The sequence below is a fragment of the Maniola hyperantus genome, chromosome 21, assembly GCF_902806685.2.
Source record: "Maniola hyperantus chromosome 21, iAphHyp1.2, whole genome shotgun sequence".
Taxonomy (NCBI): domain Eukaryota; kingdom Metazoa; phylum Arthropoda; class Insecta; order Lepidoptera; family Nymphalidae; genus Maniola; species Maniola hyperantus.
In genome coordinates this window covers 8,127,609-8,148,850 of record NC_048556.1, presented here as the reverse complement: position 1 = coordinate 8,148,850, position 21,242 = coordinate 8,127,609, and the positions used below count along the sequence as shown (strand labels likewise).

The 21,242-nt window shown below is 38.9% G+C and overlaps 1 protein-coding gene across 1 annotated transcript in view; it reads right to left on the bottom strand.

Annotated features, from left to right (window-relative positions):
* Positions 1-785: 785 nt before the first annotated feature.
* Positions 786-21,242, bottom strand: part of Kat60 (Katanin 60) — a 54,744-nt gene continuing 34,287 nt past the window's right edge. Inside the window, exons 3-10 of the mRNA XM_034979952.2 lie at positions 10,022-10,151; positions 8,236-8,387; positions 5,884-6,045; positions 5,450-5,571; positions 4,829-5,008; positions 4,403-4,561; positions 3,240-3,463; positions 786-2,413 (exon numbers count right to left, since the gene is read on the bottom strand). Of these exons, the coding sequence (XP_034835843.1) occupies positions 2,215-2,413; positions 3,240-3,463; positions 4,403-4,561; positions 4,829-5,008; positions 5,450-5,571; positions 5,884-6,045; positions 8,236-8,387; positions 10,022-10,151 (1,328 nt within the window). The 3' untranslated portion in view covers positions 786-2,214. The remainder of the gene's footprint in view (positions 2,414-3,239; positions 3,464-4,402; positions 4,562-4,828; positions 5,009-5,449; positions 5,572-5,883; positions 6,046-8,235; positions 8,388-10,021; positions 10,152-21,242) is intronic.

Below are 21,242 nucleotides of genomic sequence, written 5' to 3'. Positions count from 1 at the left end.
GTTCCATATAAAAAAAGGCTTTCCAGAAATAGTTTTGGTAATGGCAACGTATATATGCATTTATCCAGAGAGCGTTTCCATCTTATCTGAACCGACATCGAGACAAGTAATATGTATATACCCGATATCGTATTGAGTGCAGTCCGCGTCATCGATCGCATCAAAGAAAAAACAAAGATTTTATTTACACATTTTATGTGCAAACACACTACTGTGTTGCGTATAGTGTTGCAACGCAAACTGACACAACCATTAATTAAATGGATATGCCAGAACCAAGGGCCTATGAATTTATTTTTCCAAAAAAATAATTATAGAAACACATTGGCTTATTTCAACACATCGTTAAGCCCAATTCGTAAAATAATATAATCATTTTTTTAATTCATTTGTAAAAAAATTAACCGTACCTAATAAAATCACTGAACAATAAATTCTGATATTTTCGTACACGTTAATGGCTTTCTAAAATGGCTTCAAACTCTGTGTACCTTACACGTCTTCATAATAAAATGTATGATTCCGTCCTATCGCGTCACAAAACAACACAATAGAATGTCGTGTCGCGCCACAACACAGCAGTGTGTTTACACCTTCACATACTCCAAGGGGAATGTCGTTCGCACAAACATGCACTATTTCCTATGGCTTGTGGATATGCTACAAATTTATACTTTTCTAATACTGAAACAGTCCTCGTTCAATCGAATGTTAGGGCAGTTGACTGTCACTAAAGAGACAAATGTTGGAATTAAACTTTGTAGGCATATTATTAATTCTACCACTAATTCTGTAGTATTGATCTCTAAATTAATTGGCAGGTCTAAATCTAGTGCTATCCTTTTCCGCTGTGAGTATTATGAAAGAGATAGCAATATATTTAAATGTATCATTTTATAGAGATTGTGTACAACAAAATGTGAATATAAATCAGTTGAGCACATTCTCTAAACTAAATTGACAGGTCTAAATGTGATGCTATTTTTTACCACAGAGAGTATTATGACAGGGATAGCAATATATTTATACCTGTCATTTTAGCTTCTTTTAGAAATTGTGTACGACAGAATTAGCCACAGATTTCAATTCAAACTAAGATTGAGCACGAAATATAAAGTTAAATATACTTACAGGCTGTTTTATGGTGCGTTTTTTTTTTCAAAGTTACACACCTTGAAGAAAATTATTGTTGTCTTTGTTTTTTTAATAAAATATTCCTATAAAATAAAATTCCAACATTTATACGCACGTTTCATTTTGTATTTACTATTTAACCATAGACTAAAGGAAAAAGATGGACGGAGTTTTCGTGAAAAAACGTGATCATAAGCGTTTATCAACTGAAGCGTAGGATGTGTTCAATTGACCAATCAGAGTTTTGAGGAATATGATAAAATTTATTATCACGTCGATTTCAATTAACACGGCGTTTGTGCCGATTCAAAGCGCCCCACCGAGCGTACCGGAAAGTAAAATTGACACTTTGTATCAAAGGGTCGGCGTGTTGACAGAAATCTTATCAGTGAGTGAACATTTAGTTCCGAGTACGCTCACTGCTACTATCAGCGCAAACGACGATAGTTAAGTCGTTTCAAAACAGGTCGGCAATATTAAGTCTAGCGTACAGTGCGACAAGGCTCTCTTGACACTTGAATGACATTGACAGAAGGCCGCTGTTGGAGAACAAAGGTTTAGAATATTCAAACAAGAACAAAGGGGACACTTGACGGTAACGTTAGTTCCGATTTTCGCTCTATCCACGGAGAGACAAAGACAACAAACTCAGTGGGCGTTAACCATTTTGAGTCCCCAACCAATCACAAACGAAACTGTTTTCAAACTGTATTTAAAATATCATTTGAAAACATTTTCGAATTTAATTTCGAATGTTTTAAAAAAACATGTTTGTGATTGTTCAGTCACTCAAAATGGGTAATGCCCACTGAGTTTTTGGCTTTGTCATTTGTATAGGATTACGTAACAGAGAGAGAGACAGAGCTATACTAACTCCTCTCCGTGGATAGAGTATAGTAGAGGTCAGTGGTTTTGCGTGTCAGATTTTCATGTCATGTTTCAGAACGATAAAAAAACCTTTGAAAAGTAAATTTACGAATGGCTTTAACACGTTTAGCTTTCCCATCCATCTTTTCCATTTAGTCTATATTTTTATGTAACACCAGTATACAATGTCCTCGAGTCATCGTCCTATGTCCATCAAGAGGAGCCGAACTCTGTCATCCACGAGAGATATTTCTGTATGTCGCCCTTGGAGACGGATTTGTTGCACTTGGCCAGTGCTTCCAAGAAGTCCTGCTTGGTTACGGGTAGGTCGAGCTCTTCCTTGGCAAGCTGTTTGATTTGTTCCGGCTTGAGGCCGGCGATTTTGCGGCGCATTGACATCATTGAGGCGTCTCTGGAATAGAAAAATCAATTTCATTTAAATTTAATGTAATTAATTTATTTATTGAAGTTAGTTCAATTAATAGACAATAATATTTAAAAAAAAACTTAAATCTAAATTATAAGTAAAATAAAACAACATTAATTTAAAATTAAAATAAATCTAAAACCTCATCGAGACCACTGCAGCAAGGCATTGTACTCAAGATGCTGGCAGCATTACCCCTTTGAATGGCCAAACTAATTATTTGACCATGGTAGCTGCCAGCTCTTTGCTTTAAATTTAATAGATCTTATTTTCCAGAAGTGAGGGAACTCTTGGTTTGACCCTGAATCGACGATTTGTCATTTAGGCTATGGTGACGTAGAATCAAAGAAAAATAGGGCTACTTTAGAGCTACCTGCGTGAAATGTTCTAACATAAAATTATGGAAGTTGATTTGCAGTATCACCTCGCGACATTCTTGAGTGAGTAGAGGGATGTATATCCACTTCTCAAGTCTTGTACCATATTACCTGCAGTCATGACATCATCCACATTTCTTTGACGCGTCCAATACGGTCGATACGTATTCATAACGTCATTCGCATTTCTTGTATTGGAAAATTCGTTTTTTCGGTACATGCATGTTATGTTTAGCTTTTTGAGTAATCTTACCTGCACACATTAGTGATATCAGCGCCCGAGTACCCGTCAAATTTTTTGGCAATGGGCGCGCAAGTCAACTTCGGGGTCAACTTTGACCTCTCGTAAGTTGATTTGCAGTAACACCTCGCGACCTTTGAGTGGCTAGAGGGATGTATAGCCACTTTTAATTTTAAACTTAAAGTGGTCCTACCTGCAAACATTAGTGATATCAGCGCCCGAGTACCCGTCAAGTTTCTTGGCGATGGCGCGCAAGTCAACCTCGGGGTCAACTTTGACCTCTCGTAAGTTGATTTGCAGTAACACCTCACGACCTTCTTGAGTGGGTAGAGGGATGTATATCCGCTTTTCTAGCCTTCTTCGCAAGGCTTCGTCGATGTCCCAGGGGAAATTTGTTGCTGCTAATACCATTACTACCTGTAAAACGGACCAGTAAATCTGTATATATAAAAGGAAAAGGTGACTGACTGACTGACTGACTGACTGATCTATCAACGCACAGCTCAAACTACTGGATGGATCGGGCTAAAATTTGGCATGCAGATAGCTATTATGACGTAGGCATCCGCTAAAAAAGGATTTCTGATAATTCAACCCCTAAGTTGGTGAAAAGGGGTTTGAAATTTGTGTAGTCCACGCGGACGTAGTCGCGAGCATAAGCTAGTCTGTATATATAAAAGGAAAAGCTGACTGACTGATCTATCAACGCACAGCTCAAACTGTACTGAAATTTGGCATGCAGATTGCAGATAGCACGCCAAATTTCTGATTAGGACGTAGACATCCGCTAAGAAAGGATTTTAAAAAATCAACCTCTTAAGGGGTTTGAAATTCGTGTAGTGATCATGAAGTCCAAGACAGAAGCGGAACCTGGAAGGGGTATGGCAGTTTTTTTTTATTAAATCTGTACCCCTTTCGGCATCGTACCAGCGGGGCGATTGTCTAAAACCTGCATCAATCATTATTACAATCTCAATTGTTCTGATTGGCTGAATTTGTGCGATTCTTGTTGCAACAATGAGCAACAATGCATTGTGACCAATAGTGACCGAGCATTAACCAATCAGAGATGATTGCGATCGTGACATTGTAGCTGTCAAACAACCGCGGTAGGGCTACAGAACGCTAAATCGTTTGGCGGCACAACAAGCAACTAGCCACTATCAAAGTCAGACCAAAGCAGAGGACATTTAGGAATTATAAAATTCCAAATCCCCTGCCAGGAATTGAACCCGGGACCTCCCACTGATGACCACAGTGCGCACCACTGCGCCAGGTAGGTCGTCAATAAAACATGGTCGGCTAGTGGATCATTGACCCTAGGTGTCTCTATATGCCTAAAAAATAAAATAATACCTTGGAGGGTTCATCGTGCGCGGAGCCCAGTCCGTCCATTTGTACTAGAAGCTCAGACTTGACGCGTCGCGACGCTTCGTGCTCGCTGTCCGAGCCACGACGAGAACATAACGAGTCTATCTCGTCGATAAAGATCGTGCTCGGCGCGTAGAACCGCGCCTGGCGAATAAACGAGGATAAATTATTAGAAATACATTGCAAGTTAAATAAAAGCTTTTAAAAGGATTGATAAGACAGTTTTTTTTAGTTCACTATAGGCCAGCGATATAAATATTCCGCTAGATTGCGGTTCTTAAAAAATCCCAATTTTCCAGGCTGATGTCCGTTCTCCAGGATGCAAGCTATCTCTGTACCACCCATTGTACACCCATGTCGAAAGTGTTGCCCGTTGCTACAATTTTGGCCATCATAGTCTTGTAGACTCACCATCTCAAACAGCAGTCTGACTAGTTTCTCCGACTCGCCGCGGTACTTGGACGTGAGAGTGGAAGAGGAGACGTTGAAGAAAGTGGTGCCGCACTCCGTTGCTACGGCTTTGGCCAACATAGTCTTACCGGTGCCTGGTGGACCCACCATTAACACGCCTTTCCACGGACGACGGATACCCTGAAAATGAAAATATAGTTCTAAAATGGCGCGAAACAGGGTACCAAATAACCGAACCGGGCTACCGAAATAACTGTCCAAAACTTGTAGGTAATAAAAGTCTATCGTAATATCGAAATAATATCAGTAATAATAAGATCAGCTAAAGAGTAAATTTAAAGCTACAGATATAACGCATAACTGAGTAGGTCCCTGTGGTAATAGAGAGCTCAGTGATTCCTCAACTTGTGACAACTGTCACTCCTCCCGCACCCCTCCACTACCGCAGGAGTCTACTCTGTTAAGCACTATACCATTAGTTTGATAGGCTTGTCAATTTTGGGACCATTTCAAGAGCCTGCTACCAAAAAAATGAATCAACACAACTAAGAAATCTCGGACAAATTGGTGAGCAAAATACTATGCTTTAAATTAGGAGTTCGAATACAGTAGGAAACTAACCTTAAAGAAATCCGGCATCCACATGGGCAAGACTACAGCTTCTTCCAGCAACCGTTTGGCTTCCGACAGATCCGCTATGTCGTCCCATCGGATGTTAGGGTTCTTTTGAACTATATCCCTTTCTGAAATAAAGTAAAATACTCATTAGAATCCACACTATTATTATAAATGCGAAAATGTTTCTTCTTTTAAATATTACTTGTCCTCTGTGTCACTGTTGTTGTCTCTGTGTTATACATAATTTATGCCATTGTTGCTATTTTTGTCTTACAAATGAGATACTTTTATACCGACTCATTTAACATATTTACCAGGTCGTCATCAGCCGCAGAAGGTGGTTCGAATCTTCGCTCCCCTTCTTTGTGTTGCTCATCGACTTTACCACCGTTGTTGTTATCTCGGTCTTAAAAATGAGGTATTTTATATTGACTCACCTAACATATCTACCAGGTCACCATCAGCCGGAGAGGGTGGTTCGAATCTTCGTTCTTCCTCTTTATTATGTTTCTCGTCGTCTGTATCACCATTATTGTTATCTCTGTCTTGTTTGTCCTTTGCGTGGTTGTGATCTTTGTTACTTGTGTCCTTAGTTTTTGCTGAAACAAAATTATATTTCAAACTGATGATGACGAAATGATGTAGTCATCATTGATCCTAATAATTGCCAGTGGGATATAAACTTTTTAAATAGAAAACTTGTCAGATTCAAATATGAAATACATGAAATAAACCATGGAAATATCCTTTGTAGTTAATAGACCTATCCTAATTTAACTAAATTAATCCATTCAATTATATAAAATTATGACTTTATTATCATAAGGAGTTTTAACTGACCAAGCACGATTTTTCTAGCTACTTGGTTCAATTCAATTTGGTATCGCGCTCTCAAAGATTAGATTAATAAAATTGTTCATATTATGAGGCAACGATGTGTGAAATATATCACGATATTATAATAATTCTTATCTACTGATAATTTTTTCACACTTTACGTAGCACAGTAGGTGATTTGAATATTTTTTGTCGAATCTGCGTAACCACGTAAGCACTATGAGAGCTGTTGAGTTTTTCGTACAGTTTTTAAAATTATCAACGCTTGGCTTGGTCACGCAAACTTGGTTATCGGAGGCGGTTAGATGCAGTTTATCTCCAACTCTGAACTCACAAAACCCTTATGTCCTCCAATCTGACAATCTACTGACCTCTGAGGTCTTCCTCGGCCTTTACGATCTTCCGATTTGCTTTTTCAACAACAACTTTTTCGGGGTTGTTGTGTCGACAGTGCCTAAGAGATCTCGCGCACTATTAGTCCAAGTTCAAGACTATTGGCCACATTAGACCAGCTGCGCGATTGCGGGAGAATGACAGCTACAATGTCACGATCGCAATCATCTCTGATTGGTTAACGCTCGCTCACTATTGGCTACAATGCATTGTTGCAACAAGAATAATTGAGATTGTAATAATGATTGATGCAGGTTTTAGACAATCGCCCTACAGGTGTTCAATAAAACTACTCATCCTATCGCGTGCTTGTTGGCTTAGTCCAGTTGCGCGCTAACATCAAGCTTGCATTTAATGGTCTTGGACTTGCACTACTAGTGCGCGACCTTTCCTTAGGACATAGTAAGTTAACATTTGCAAAACTTACAGGGCACAAATGATTTTGCAACCAAGGACAAAATTGACAAAGAAAAAATCTTAGGCCATCACTTATATAGAGTCGATAAAAACGCTTCTTACGCCCGCAAGACGCGGAGCTTCACACAAATCGATTAAGACCGCTATATAATTACGTTCTATTACAAGACAATGATCCTGGAGCCAAACTATCATTATAACCAGCGATATAAATGTTCTACTAGATGGGGCGCTTAATAATAACACATCATGGCATTTCAACGGAAAAAACTGTATTATGTATTTAATAAGTGCATTGTGAACTTGCTGTTGGTGTACCTAAATTTAATAAATTAAATTAAAATCATGTTCCAATGAACATCACTCTTTCAATCGTAATCCGATTTAGATGCAGTCCTTCTCTAGGAACATAGATAAGTTAGAACAGACTGTAGGCACTAAAGCTACGGTCTAAGTGAATAATAATTTAGAGTTATCGCGCAAGTTTAATTTTTACAAACGGACTGCGTCTAAAGCGGATTACGATTGACAGGAGTATGGTCATTGGACACCCATGTTCGTTGGAATAGATATGTTGTCAGTTGTTACCTATGAAGCGCCCTATCTATAGGGACATTTATATCGTTGATTATAACGGATTGTCATTCACGTACCAAGCCCAGCCAAATTATCGTGTAATGACTTCCTATCAAATATACACAATTATTGATGTGTGACAAATGGTTTTTATTATTATTAGTTTTACTTCTGTTTACGTTTTTTTGTCCGCTTGAGTTATCATAATCATGAATTTTGCGTAAATTATTCAACACGTAATCTTATCTCTCCAATAAACTGTGGTGATATCAACTAACTGTATAGATAAATTCACATCTTAAACTATTGAAGAACTTCCAGAAGACATATTGGAGTTGTCTCTCAACAAGTTCAAAGTTTTCATAAAACGTAAACTTATTGAAAATCGGCAGACCCATACACCTTATTTAGGGCTTTTTTAGGGTTCCATACCTCAAAATGAAAAACGGAAACCTTATAGGATCACTTTGTTGTCCGTCTGTCTGTCTGTCTGTCAAGAAACCTATAGGGTACTTCCCGTTGACCTAGAATTACCTAGGTTTTTTTATAGTAATAAGATTACTTACCGCTGTGTGCTTTATTAGTGTTAACTTTGGGATTCCTGACGTCTGACGTCCTTCGTTGTGATGTTGTGGCGGTGCGGGGTCCTGTGTTCTTCTTGTCTGCTGTCCTGTTGTTGCGAGGGTTGTTTCGAGCCGATTTCATTACGGGGGGTCCTCTGAAATAAAGCAAAATAAATTCATACTAAAGTTGTTCTATTTCATGACTAGCTTATGCTCGCGACTTCGTCCGCGTGGACTACACAAAGTTCAAACCCCTATTTCACCCCCTTAGGGGTTGCATTTTCAAAAACTTATCCCTAGCCTAGCTTTTCTTAGCGGATGCTTACGTCATAATAGCTAAATTTCAGCTCGATCCGTCCAGTAGTTTGAGCTGTGCGTTGATAGATCAGTCAGCCAGTCAGTCAGTCAGTCACCTTTTCCTTTTACATACCTATTTAGATGAACGTTCAACGGTTATAGTATAGACCTTCGAGTAGGTCATAAGACCACATTAAACGGGTCGCAGAGGACTGCAGGACACAAGCAGCTGCGTGGTATGAAAATTCCTTCAAAAGACTTAAGTCCAGCAGTGGACGTCCATCCGTTGTGACGAATTACGTTTTGTTAATAAGTAGGTACATAAAAATATTGATAAACATGACACTTGACAGTGAAATCTGTGTTTCCATAAAATGAAAGTAGGTACGGCACATACCTACTTGCTTGTATTAAGCAAAAGTGCATATATGGAAGTTGTTCTGATCTTAATGTGCCATGTATGCCGTGTGGATTCCAAGCTGCTGACCTTACTTTCTAGAGAGAGGAATTCGTTTATCAGTTTCAGACATATGCGATTTTAAGTAACACAAAAGCTGTGATAGCCTAGTGGTTAGGACGTCCGCCTTCTAATCGGAGGTCGGGGGTTGGATCCCGGGTACGCACCTCTAACTTTTCAGAGTTATGTGCGTTTTAAGTAATTAAATATCACTTGCTTTAACGGTGAAGGAAAACATCGTGAGGAAACCTGCATGCCTAAGAGTTCTACATAATGTTCTCAAAGGTGTGTGAAGTCTACCAATCCGCACATGGCCAGCGTGGTTAGACTATGGCCAAAAACCCGTCTCTCTGAGAGGAGACCCGTGCTCTATAGTGATCTGGCGATCATGATGATGATGAAATGGTATAGGGCCTTTGGTGCTGCTGTTTACTTTATACAGGACTAGCGCCGCCTTGGCTTCGCACGGGTAGCTTATTACAATTTTTTGAAAATAAAATATAGCCTTAGCTTTCTACTGGTGGAAGAATGTTCAAAATCAGTTTAGTAGTTCTAGATATTACCCCCTACAAACAAACAAACTTATAGTACGCGGCAGAAAGTAATGTACATCGACCTTTAGAATGACATTTCGGCTTTGTAGAGCGTTGTCTGTCACTCATACCTATATGACGTTTTGTCGGTCTCAACGACAGAGACAATGCTCTACAAATCGACTATCTCCTTCTAAAGGTCGATGTACATTACTTTCTGCCGCGTACTGTAAAAACTTTTTTATAATATTACTAGATAATTCCAATCCCTTTTCTACCCAATTAAGGGTTGAATTTTCAAAAATCCTTTCCTAGCGAATGTCGACGTCATAATAGCTAGTCTGCGTGACCTGCCCGACCTGTCTAGTAGTATGAACTGTGAATCGAATCTTTGAAAAGAGCAACTGCAGAGTTCTTGCTGGTTTTTCTCGGTAGCAAAGGCATTCTAACCAGTGGTAAACGCATTTGACAACTCAAAAGTACTTGTAAAAGTAGTACTAACTTGTGTTCAACGCTGGTGGGAGAGGGCCAGGCGGCGGGGTCTCGGTCGGGCGGCGGTGGCCAGATGTCCGGATCTATCTCGTGCGGCGCTGGGGCCCACATCTGGTCGCGAGTGGGCAGGTCTTCAAATCCTGGAAAAGAAGAAGATATTTGACTAACTTTCGTGGGGAAAGAACAAAACGACAATCGAAACTTGACAAGGTAGAAATAACATCAATTTTATAGATGGTAAGAAATAAGAATGCGTTTCGACTGAAGCGGGCGGCGACGAGGACGCGTACGAGCTTCAACTAATCAGATTATTGAGAGACCACGTGAATAAATTATCACGTCACTGATTGGTATTTTATTGCACGTCTCCATTTCGCACCGCTCGTTTCGGCTTCAGTTCAAACACACTGGTGGTTTCGAGTCGTTCCTTGAGGCTTCCTCAATTGAGTTGGAGTCGAGGAGCTTTCGAGGTTACATTAAGAATATGGATGTTAATCTTCAAGTGCTATAATGCCCGCTCTTCACTCACGCACGAAACCCCGTGAACCATCCGTGAACGGCGAGAAACACACATCCACATTGTTGTTCGCACTCGCAGCATTCACAGCTTTTGCGCCACGATTAACGCCCTAGTGAAGAGCAAGCATAAGAGAAAGATAGAGCTATCAGGACGGAAGGTCAATTGACAATTTTATTAGTGACTCGAAATTAAAGGTAAAATAATGATTAAATTTAAATGAGTAGCTTTACATTTCGCTGCACTAACCTACGTCATTCAACTCTGAGAAAAATTTATTAAAGCAGCACGTACGGAATGTTAACTTAACCGAGGATGGTACCAATAGTCCAATACCAATCCCACGCGCTCACGAAGTCGTGGGCTCGTGGGCGACGCGACGACTTGTGTATTACAATTAGGTTTTATAATCACGACTACGTTCACAATATTGTAAGTAGCTGTTTTACTCATGTTTTAATAGTATTTACATAGATTGGGATTGATCAAGGAATATAATGTTGTCACATATCAAACTTGAAAACAAGATCTTTTCTTAAAAATTCCGATACAAGTCAGCCCTTGATTGCGATCTCACTTAGGGGTAAGTGACGATGCAGTCTAAGATGTACCTTTTATAGATTCTTTTGAGCCCTGTTGTGGTCATTCTTTGCTTAAATCCTTTTCCAATATGCAAAAGCCTTATACAGAAGGCTTTTAGAGATTTTTAGACACCTAAATTCAAGCGGACTAAGTTGCGGACATCAGTTAGTCATTTATACAGGGTGGAAAAAAAATTATGGGCCCTGGAGGGCAGCTACCACGTCTCTAATCTGTGGCAGCTGCCTTAAATCCTTAAGTTAGATCATTTTACTGAAAGGAAACATTCTCTTATTTTTTTAAAGAAACAAAACTGCAAGGTTTTTAATATTAGCTTGTCTCACCCGGGAATCGAACCAGCTAAAAATTCGACAAATAAACAATCACTATTTTATTTCACTAATCGTCTCTTAAATCCTTAAGTTAGATCAATTTACTGAAAGGAAACATTCTCTTATTTTTTAAAAGGAACAAAACTGCAAGGTTTTTAATATTAGCTTGTCTCACCCGGGAATCGAACCAGCTAAACATTCGACAAATAAACAATCACTATTTTATTTCACTAATCGTCTATCATCCTAATCCTAGTAATATTTTAAATGTGAAAGTGTGGATGTTTGTTACTCAATCACGCAAAAACGGCTGAACGGATTTGGATGAAATTTGGAATGGAGATAAATTATACCCTGGATTAACACATAGGCTACTTTTTATCCCGGAAAATCAAAGAGTTCCCGCGGGATTTTGAAAAACGTAAATCCACGCGGACGAAGTCGCGGGCATCAGCTAGTACAAGATAAATAAGAAACTGCCTGTCTGTTACCTTTTCATGGCTAAACAGTTTTCACTAATCACCAACGAAATTGGGGCCACATCATCACTTTCCATCATGTGCGATATGCCAAGCGTGTCTGTAATGTATTAAAAAAACCGTATCGTGTTTTCTTAGTAGGTATACTTCCTTTCTTCAATAGATTGAGTCGTGGGTAATACCCATTTTGTTAAAAAAAGCCCTCAATGTGCCTCAATTCTCATGCTATTGATTAATCATAGAACTTTTATTTAGACTAACTACAACACGTGATTGCGATATAAAAATTTAAAAGTACAAAGAACTATCTAGGACACAACATAAAAGAAAAACTTTTATTAAAAATACTTCAGTCGATTTATATTTCTTACTCTGTAACTAAGTGTTCTGTGTTGGTTTACTGATCTGTGGTTGGTAATCATCCAAGAGACGATGACATCCATAATAATATTATTAATGCGAAAGTAAGTCTGTCATCTTTTCACGGTGCATCCGTTCAACAAATTATTTTCACGGGTACGGAGATAGCTTGCATGTCTGTAACGCCGAAGACGGACATAGGCTACTTTTTATTTCGGAAAATCAATGAGTTCCCAGTTCCCATAGTATTTTTTTAAACCGTAATTCACGCGGACATAGTTGCGGGCATCAGACTCAGGTCCTACTACCCCCTTAAAGCGTCGTAGTGCCTCAGCTAGTGATCTATGGTTAATGTTCCTTGGTATTTATTTTGCCCAAGAACTAAATGACTTTCCTTCACCCATCAAGACACCGTAAACAGCCTTCTCAGTTGAAAATTTCCACGAACGATGAAACAAGTCTCCCCTGATGAGTCACATTTAGGTAGAATACTGACGCGATACCTACTCATTGATATGCTAAAGTCCAAGATACTGTGATAGATTCAATACACTGTGTCTCTTACTTTGCTCAAAAGGTAAACAAGTACTAACGTAACTTTGTGTACCTACTTACAATTAGCAAATAAATAAATTTGGTTTGATTTGATTTGAATTAAACAGGGCCACAATTATAGATCGTGAAATAGGCCTACCAGGGAAACCACGTTAAAAAAACGCAATCGGGGCAAATTTTTGAATCGTTTATCGCAGAAACGGTGACTTTTAGGAGAAAAAGTGTTAAGATAATTTTTATGGATAACTAGCTGCCCTGGCGAACTTCGTACCGCCTAACAGTCGATTCAAATTTTTCTCTCCGTAAGAACCATCCTCGTACTTCAAGGAATATTATAAAAAAAGAATTACCGAAATCGGTTCAGCTGTTCTCGAGATTTGCGATGAGCAACACATTTAGTGATTCATTTTTATATTATAGATTGCATGAACTACCTACAATAATTTTAGTCTGACCTATTTTTATGATAAAACTTACCGTTTGGCTGAAAAAACCCATATTTGCGAACTCTGATCTTGAATATTTTTTTGCAAATGTCGGATCGAAGGGACTTTTCACATTTCATTTATAATGAATAATGATGTTCCGAATATTTGTTGAACTTTTTAGCTCCATGTGAATTTTTGTAACTTTGCATGTATATCGCGACCAGGCTATATAAGTTTATCGAGGCGCCGCGCCGCGCGCCGCCCGCCGGCCGCGCTGCCGGGCTGGCTTAAGTATCTTTGATTTTTCTATATCAACGGAAATGATACCGGCTATTTAAAAACATGCGTGTAAATATCTCGCACCGGATGAATGCCACTTTAAAAGGCTTTTGAGACATTTTTTCTGAACATTCCTTTTTCGTCCTTTGTGACTAATGAGGGCTTAATTAACGCGTAGTTTAGGTCGGCATAAGATTGATTATTTCCCCTCATCTTGGTGTGCTATGTAAATACATTATCCCTTGTAACTGAGGACGTCAAACGTCCTTTAAACTGACGGGTAGCCTCGCTACAGGTATTAAAATTGAGTTGGGTTGATTTGACGAATGCTTTCCTAGCATAACTTTGGTATTGGTATCACTAATTAATTAATTAAGTTACTAACTGATGCTCGCGCCTTCGTCTGCGTGGATTTAGGTTTTTAAAAAGCATGATAAAAGAAACTAGAAAACAAAGCGTGAAGCTCACCCGACTTCAACATAGATAGGCACGTGTAGAAACAAAAAATATTTTTTAATTTGTAGTGGTTTTGGAAGTCGGTTTTTATTATTATTCATTATAGGCAAACATTTGACCACAATCACACGTGATAGAAAGTGATGATGTGGCCTAAGATGGGACGCGTTTACCTAGAAGATGCCTATTCACTCTCGTTTTAAAGATACCCAGGTTGTAATTGGTAGCAAACACAGATCGTGGAAGAGTATTCCAAACCATAGCCATGCGTATCTATCTAGGTAGGCAGTTATTTCCTATATGACACGGAGGCCGAAGCGTGAGACGAGATCTTTAACATACCAATCGAGAGGTGAAAATCACCGCATCGAATGTCCGCAACGGTACACGCTGGGTGCCGCAGCATCCACGATCTGCAGGCTTAACGCGGAAGTTTGATAGTAGCTGGTTCACCTAAGGCAACTTCTACTATTGGCTAATTCTTTTTTTTTCCTCAAAGAGATCGGGTATCTTGAGAAGATTTCCTCCCCGACAACAAAAAAAAGGTAGGTACTAGCCTGGAGCCTCGGAGAGCACGTAAAGCCGTCGGTCCTGCACCCGATCTCTCTTTGATCGTGTTGGATTCCCGTCCCGTCGGACTATGACAGTGATGGAATACTTAGATAGTGCACCTCTGGTTGTGCACACGCTTGTGCACTATATTTCTTGCGTAGATGGCTAATCTCTATTGTAGAGATGGAGACCGTGGCTGAATTTTGGTCGGAAGGAGTAATTACTATTGACTAGGTATCATGCCCTATTCCAAGCCTTAATAGCTCAACGGTTTAAGGAACGGACTGACATCCGAAAGGTCGGCGGTTCAAACCTCACTCCTAGCACAAGCTTTATGCTTAGTTGGAGGGGAAAGGGAATGTTAGTCATGACTAAAATTGGCTAATATTCTTTTTAAAAAAAACAAAAGTAAGTATTAATTTCAGCTAGTTACAGCAATGCCGATTGTCGCAATGGATGTAATGCCCGTGTTAGTCCCATGGCGTTCACGTTGCGTAGACGGTACACCGTATACCGTTGAGATTGGAAAGTATGGAATTTGATAGATTACTTCAATTGTCTACAGATAACGTTTAGAGACATTTAGATTAATAACTATCAATTAACTTCATTGGAAATAGTCGTTCTCTAACAAGTATTCCATTCTTGAGTCGGCGAGAAAGCATATTTAATACTAGCTGACCCAACCCGGCTTCGCTCGAGTGCAATTGTGTGGAGTATCCACCAACTGGACCAAAACACTACGATTTAAAGAAAAATGTGTTTGAGGGCAAGTCAGGTTCTGTTCACCATATATTTCACTACTAAATCGGCAATTAAATAAATAATTAAAAAGCACTGCATTGGGAGAAAATCGAGATCATCCTACAAAAAATATTATAAATGCAAAGTGTTTGTTTGGTTCGCCCTTCGATCACACTGCAATCGAGTAACAGATCTACGTGATTTTTTGCTTGGATTGGATATAGTTAGTTAAAGATCTGGAGAGTGACATAGGCTACTGTTTATCCCGGAAAATCAAAGTGTTCCGACGAGATATTTAAACCTACACCCACGCGGACGAAGTCGCGGGCATCATCTAGTAATTTAATAATAACTAGCTTATGCTCGCGACTTCGTCCGCGTGGACTACAAAATTTCAAAACCCTATTTCACCCCCTTAGGAGTTGAATTATCAAAAATCCTTTCTTAGCGGATGCCTACGTCATAATAGCTATCTGCATGCCAAATTTCAGCCCGATCCGTCCAGTAGTTTGAGCTGTGCGTTGATAGATCAGTCAGTCAGTCAGTCATTCAGTCAGTCAGTCAGTCAGTCAGTCACCTTTTCCTTTTATATATATATATGTCGGAGAACAGGAGGATGGCTGATAATTATTATTCATCTTTAGCCGACATCAGAAGGTAGTAATTAATAGGTAGGTACTTTAATCCATGTTCTTTACAAATAGTTCTCAGTAACGTATCGCACATGGAAACCATCAACGTAACACAACCAGATCACCCTAACCTAACCCTACCTATGGTCGCCTCCAACCACCCCTCACAGCGACCCCTCACCTCACTCTAAACTAGCTAACCTAAGCTAAACACCACATCGTGTGATTAGGGCGCAATTGCTATTGCAACCTCTCAATCAAGTCACGACCTACTCCGTTATCTAATCATCTCAAGGTAATCAATCACAACTTCATGAACGCTCTTAAAAGGATCATTGCATCGACTCTCTTACGATCTAAACCAGATCTTATAATTGACTTCTCATTACTAATTCAGAATATCGCAATAGCTCTACCTTCTCCACTCTGTGCACATCTGCATACAGAACACCATAGCATCGTGCGCCACACGCGCCACGACTACTATCCACCCAAATAAGCGATCACAACAGAAACCATGTAGAATGTAAGCTATTCGATCTCATGGGCAACTCATTGTCTAATCCATTTCAACATTACACGAGAGTCATCAATGATTCTTTACCAACCGGGTTATACGATTCTAAAGCGGGTACCTACTATCAAAGTTAACTTCAAGTTACTATCACACTAAACTATCACTTCAAACTAATCATTATCTCAACTGCCGGTATATCTCCAATTACACTCTAAATCACTAGCGTCTGCAGAAATAACCTTAACGGATGTCCTTATAATAATCTATCCACTGAGCCAAACGTTAACTCACGAATGACTCTAATATTCACCAATAATTAGTATTCCATATTCGTCAAACAACTACGCGAACATTATTAATAGTGCTTTGCAGACAAAGTCACCGGATGGCACTAGATGTTACGATTTAACACAATGTACATTAGCACCGAACAATTACTGTTCTAACTATATCACAATCACCGAATTAAATATCACGATTAAGAAACTACCTACCTATCTCAAAGAATAATAATTAGCTAAGCTATAATCTGATACTTAATTAATTTAACGCGAGAGAAAATTGTGAACGACAACAAAATTCGTGCGAGTCAAAGTCCAGCTCTGACAACTAAAATAAAGATGGCTACCTTCCGTAGAGTAAAACTCATACGTTTCTTTTCACGGAGTCTATAGACAGTAAGAACTCTTTCAATATCGACCCTCCAATACGGCCATTCTGACATGCGACCGTCCTCGGGCGCTAGTATGTATCAAGCACAAACATTTTATAAACGTCAGAACATCCGCTCGTTCATCCTGACAATCAGCACAAGCACACAAACCACATATTCTAAAGCATGCATATCACAACCATTACAAATAAAACAAGCATGACACAACCAAAGCATAGCCCAACTTTATCCATAGTAGCAACTTCTAAAACACACTGCACCATTTGCCATAATAGACTCACCGCTCATAATTATGTCTCATAAAACCCGAACTCCAGCAGTACCCCGCTACTGATCCTATCACCTGTTCCAAACACCCACCACACTATACACCAAGCTAACTCCCCTCAGCTGAAACGGCCACGCCGCCGTCCATCCATCATCGGAACAGCCACCTCGCCGTTTATCATCTAAATGGCCACCTCGCCTTTTAGACAACTCCCTTTTTTTCAAAACAGCCACCTCGCCGTTTATTATCTAAATGACCACCTCGCCTTTTAGACAACTCCCTTTTTTTTGAACACGGGCTACAGGAATGGTAACTATAGAAATTTTTAAGTTGCCTAGCAACCCCTAAAACCCCTTATTCAAACGACTGATTCACTATGTCTGCAAATACACTGCATAGGCGAATAGCGCACTCCTCTACAGAGCCAGTCCTCATCTCATCTTAGCCCAGCTTCAGTGTCACTCGGTGACTCTATTATACCAAAAATCCCTTCAGTCAACCATACCGTTTTATTATTACAATTATCCATTTTCACCTTCTTAAAGGGTAAACACAGCACATAGAAAAGTTATACAACATCATGAAAGGAATCAAATGCCTCGCCGACGCTTTCCGAATATTCGAAAATGTAAGGGACTAGATAAATTTCATGAATAAAATTATTTCGTATTATCCCCGTTGTAGTCCCTCCCATATTAAGACCATGCAGACCTATATCGCACTTTTTTTTCAACCCTTACTGCCAATGCCCAAGTAGCATCATGATCTGAGAGTGCTAGATAGTCAATCTCAGCAGCTGAAAACATCAGACCACTAGCTATTAAATTAGATGACAACCGTGCTGGGACATCACACTCCCAATGCTATAACCATTTAGTAAGGAAACCAAGTAGTTTGGAACCCTCGTAGCCTTAGCTCCAAGCTTACGCAATTCACCATCACCACCATACCACATAACTCCAACAACTGACAGTCAAAATTGTAAATTAACTAAACTTAACTATTTTGAATAAATGATTCGAGTTTTGAGTTTAACTCCATTAAATCACGGCCACTTTCACCACTCACACTTTCACACTTAGCGCATCTCTACACAAAATAATCCTTCTTTCTTTCTCTTTTTATTCAAAACACACAAAAGTAAATCAAGCTTTTCAAGAAAGACCACGTGTGGGTATTAAAATTGAAAACATGTCTTGCACAAATAAATAAAAAAAAAAAAAAAAAATCTTGTCTTTTTTTTTTTTTTAAACAAAGCTAGTGTTGCAATGATTTTCGAAAATGTGGGCATAAATCGTGTATCCCACTTCTGATGTCGGAGAACAGGAGGATGGCTGATAATTATTATTCATCTTTAGCCGACATCAGAAGGTAGTAATTAATAGGTAGGTACTTTAATCCATGTTCTTTACAAATAGTTCTCAGTAACGTATCGCACATGGAAACCATCAACGTAACACAACCAGATCACCCTAACCTAACCCTACCTATGGTCGCCTCCAACCACCCCTCACAGCGACCCCTCACCTCACTCTAAACTAGCTAACCTAAGCTAAACACCACATCGTGTGATTAGGGCGCAATTGCTATTGCAACCTCTCAATCAAGTCACGACCTACTCCGTTATCTAATCATCTCAAGGTAATCAATCACAACTTCATGAACGCTCTTAAAAGGATCATTGCATCGACTCTCTTACGATCTAAACCAGATCTTATAATTGACTTCTCATTACTAATTCAGAATATCGCAATAGCTCTACCTTCTCCACTCTGTGCACATCTGCATACAGAACACCATAGCATCGTGCGCCACACGCGCCACGACTACTATCCACCCAAATAAGCGATCACAACAGAAACCATGTAGAATGTAAGCTATTCGATCTCATGGGCAACTCATTGTCTAATCCATTTCAACATTACACGAGAGTCATCAATGATTCTTTACCAACCGGGTTATACGATTCTAAAGCGGGTACCTACTATCAAAGTTAACTTCAAGTTACTATCACACTAAACTATCACTTCAAACTAATCATTATCTCAACTGCCGGTATATCTCCAATTACACTCTAAATCACTAGCGTCTGCAGAAATAACCTTAACGGATGTCCTTATAATAATCTATCCACTGAGCCAAACGTTAACTCACGAATTACTCTAATATTCACCAATAATTAGTATTCCATATTCGTCAAACAACTACGCGAACATTATTAATAGTGCTTTGCAGACAAAGTCACCGGATGGCACTAGATGTTACGATTTAACACAATGTACATTAGCACCGAACAATTACTGTTCTAACTATATCACAATCACCGAATTAAATATCACGATTAAGAAACTACCTACCTATCTCAAAGAATAATAATTAGCTAAGCTATAATCTGATACTTAATTAATTTAACGCGAGAGAAAATTGTGAACGACAACAAAATTCGTGCGAGTCAAAGTCCAGCTCTGACAACTAAAATAAAGATGGCTACCTTCCGTAGAGTAAAACTCATACGTTTCTTTTCACGGAGTCTATAGACAGTAAGAACTCTTTCAATATCGACCCTCCAATATATATATATATATAAGATTATTAATGAGTTAGACTTAGATCGCTGCGATTCCCCTCCCTGGGGGATTTAAAGCTTATCTCACACTACGGGATATAAATTATATTATAGTCCGGTCAATATTGGCGTTCCCAACATTCGTACCAATTCTTAGAGTAAAACTAGTACGAATGTTGAGAACCCCAATATTGACCGGACTATAATATAATTTATATCCCGTAGTTTGAAATAAGCTTAACTGTCATCGAAGAAATATATTCGTAATTTACATTACTAACAAGTGAAATGGAATGGAGTTACAAAAAGCAATCAAATTTGAATCAAATCACTTTAATGACTAATCAGTGACCTTTATTAAAAATGGCCAAAGTAAAGTCGTATTGACAAACCGGACTCCTTGTTAGTTTCACGTCATGTATAATTTTGTTCATATACATACATAGTACGCACAAGGAATTCACGTAATACGAGTCCCATTCATACCATTTTTATTCATATACTACGTATGTTACTGTCAATACTCAAGACACAGGCAGGTACACAACAATACGCGGAAGTCATGCCAGTAATGGTAATTTGATCTGCGATGTTCATAAATGAAGACATAAATAAAATTGCATACATTTGTGTCGTCTACATTTCTTACTACTTAATGCTTTTTAGGGTGTAGTAAACAATTCCTAATTTAAAGTATTCGTATTTGATTGTTGGGCCAAGCCCTAATGTTCTGGTCCATCCCTCTGTCCTCCAGTGACCTATCGGTCAATTATTATTTTACGTTTGTGTTTCACAGCCTAATGATTAAGCAATTAAAACTTTTTCTCTCAAAAAGTGGTCTTAAAACTAATAAATAAATCGATTCCTCATTGCAAGTGTCCAAAGAAATTAGACTTTTTCGAATTCATGAGATTAGGAATTCCGTTATAATCAAATATGAATAGTTTGAATTAGGAATTATAGAGCCTCTTATGTATCCTATACTTCCTATAGCCTTGATTGTTGCAACAATTTTGGTACGCTTGACACCAAGTTTGTATAAATATGTACCTAAATGTGTTTGTATAAATGTGTTACCTTTAGAGTAAAAATGCTATAGTAAATTATTTCTAGTACACGGAGATTGGAAAGTAGTTTTATCAGATCGCCACGCTCGATTACGAGGCACGAGAAGCGATATCACGAGGTCTTTTGTACTGGCAGACCCAAGGCGAAATACTCACACCACGCTTAATGAGATAAAATGCAATCAGGCATCTATTAATGACTATAATTAGACTATTGTTATTTAAAG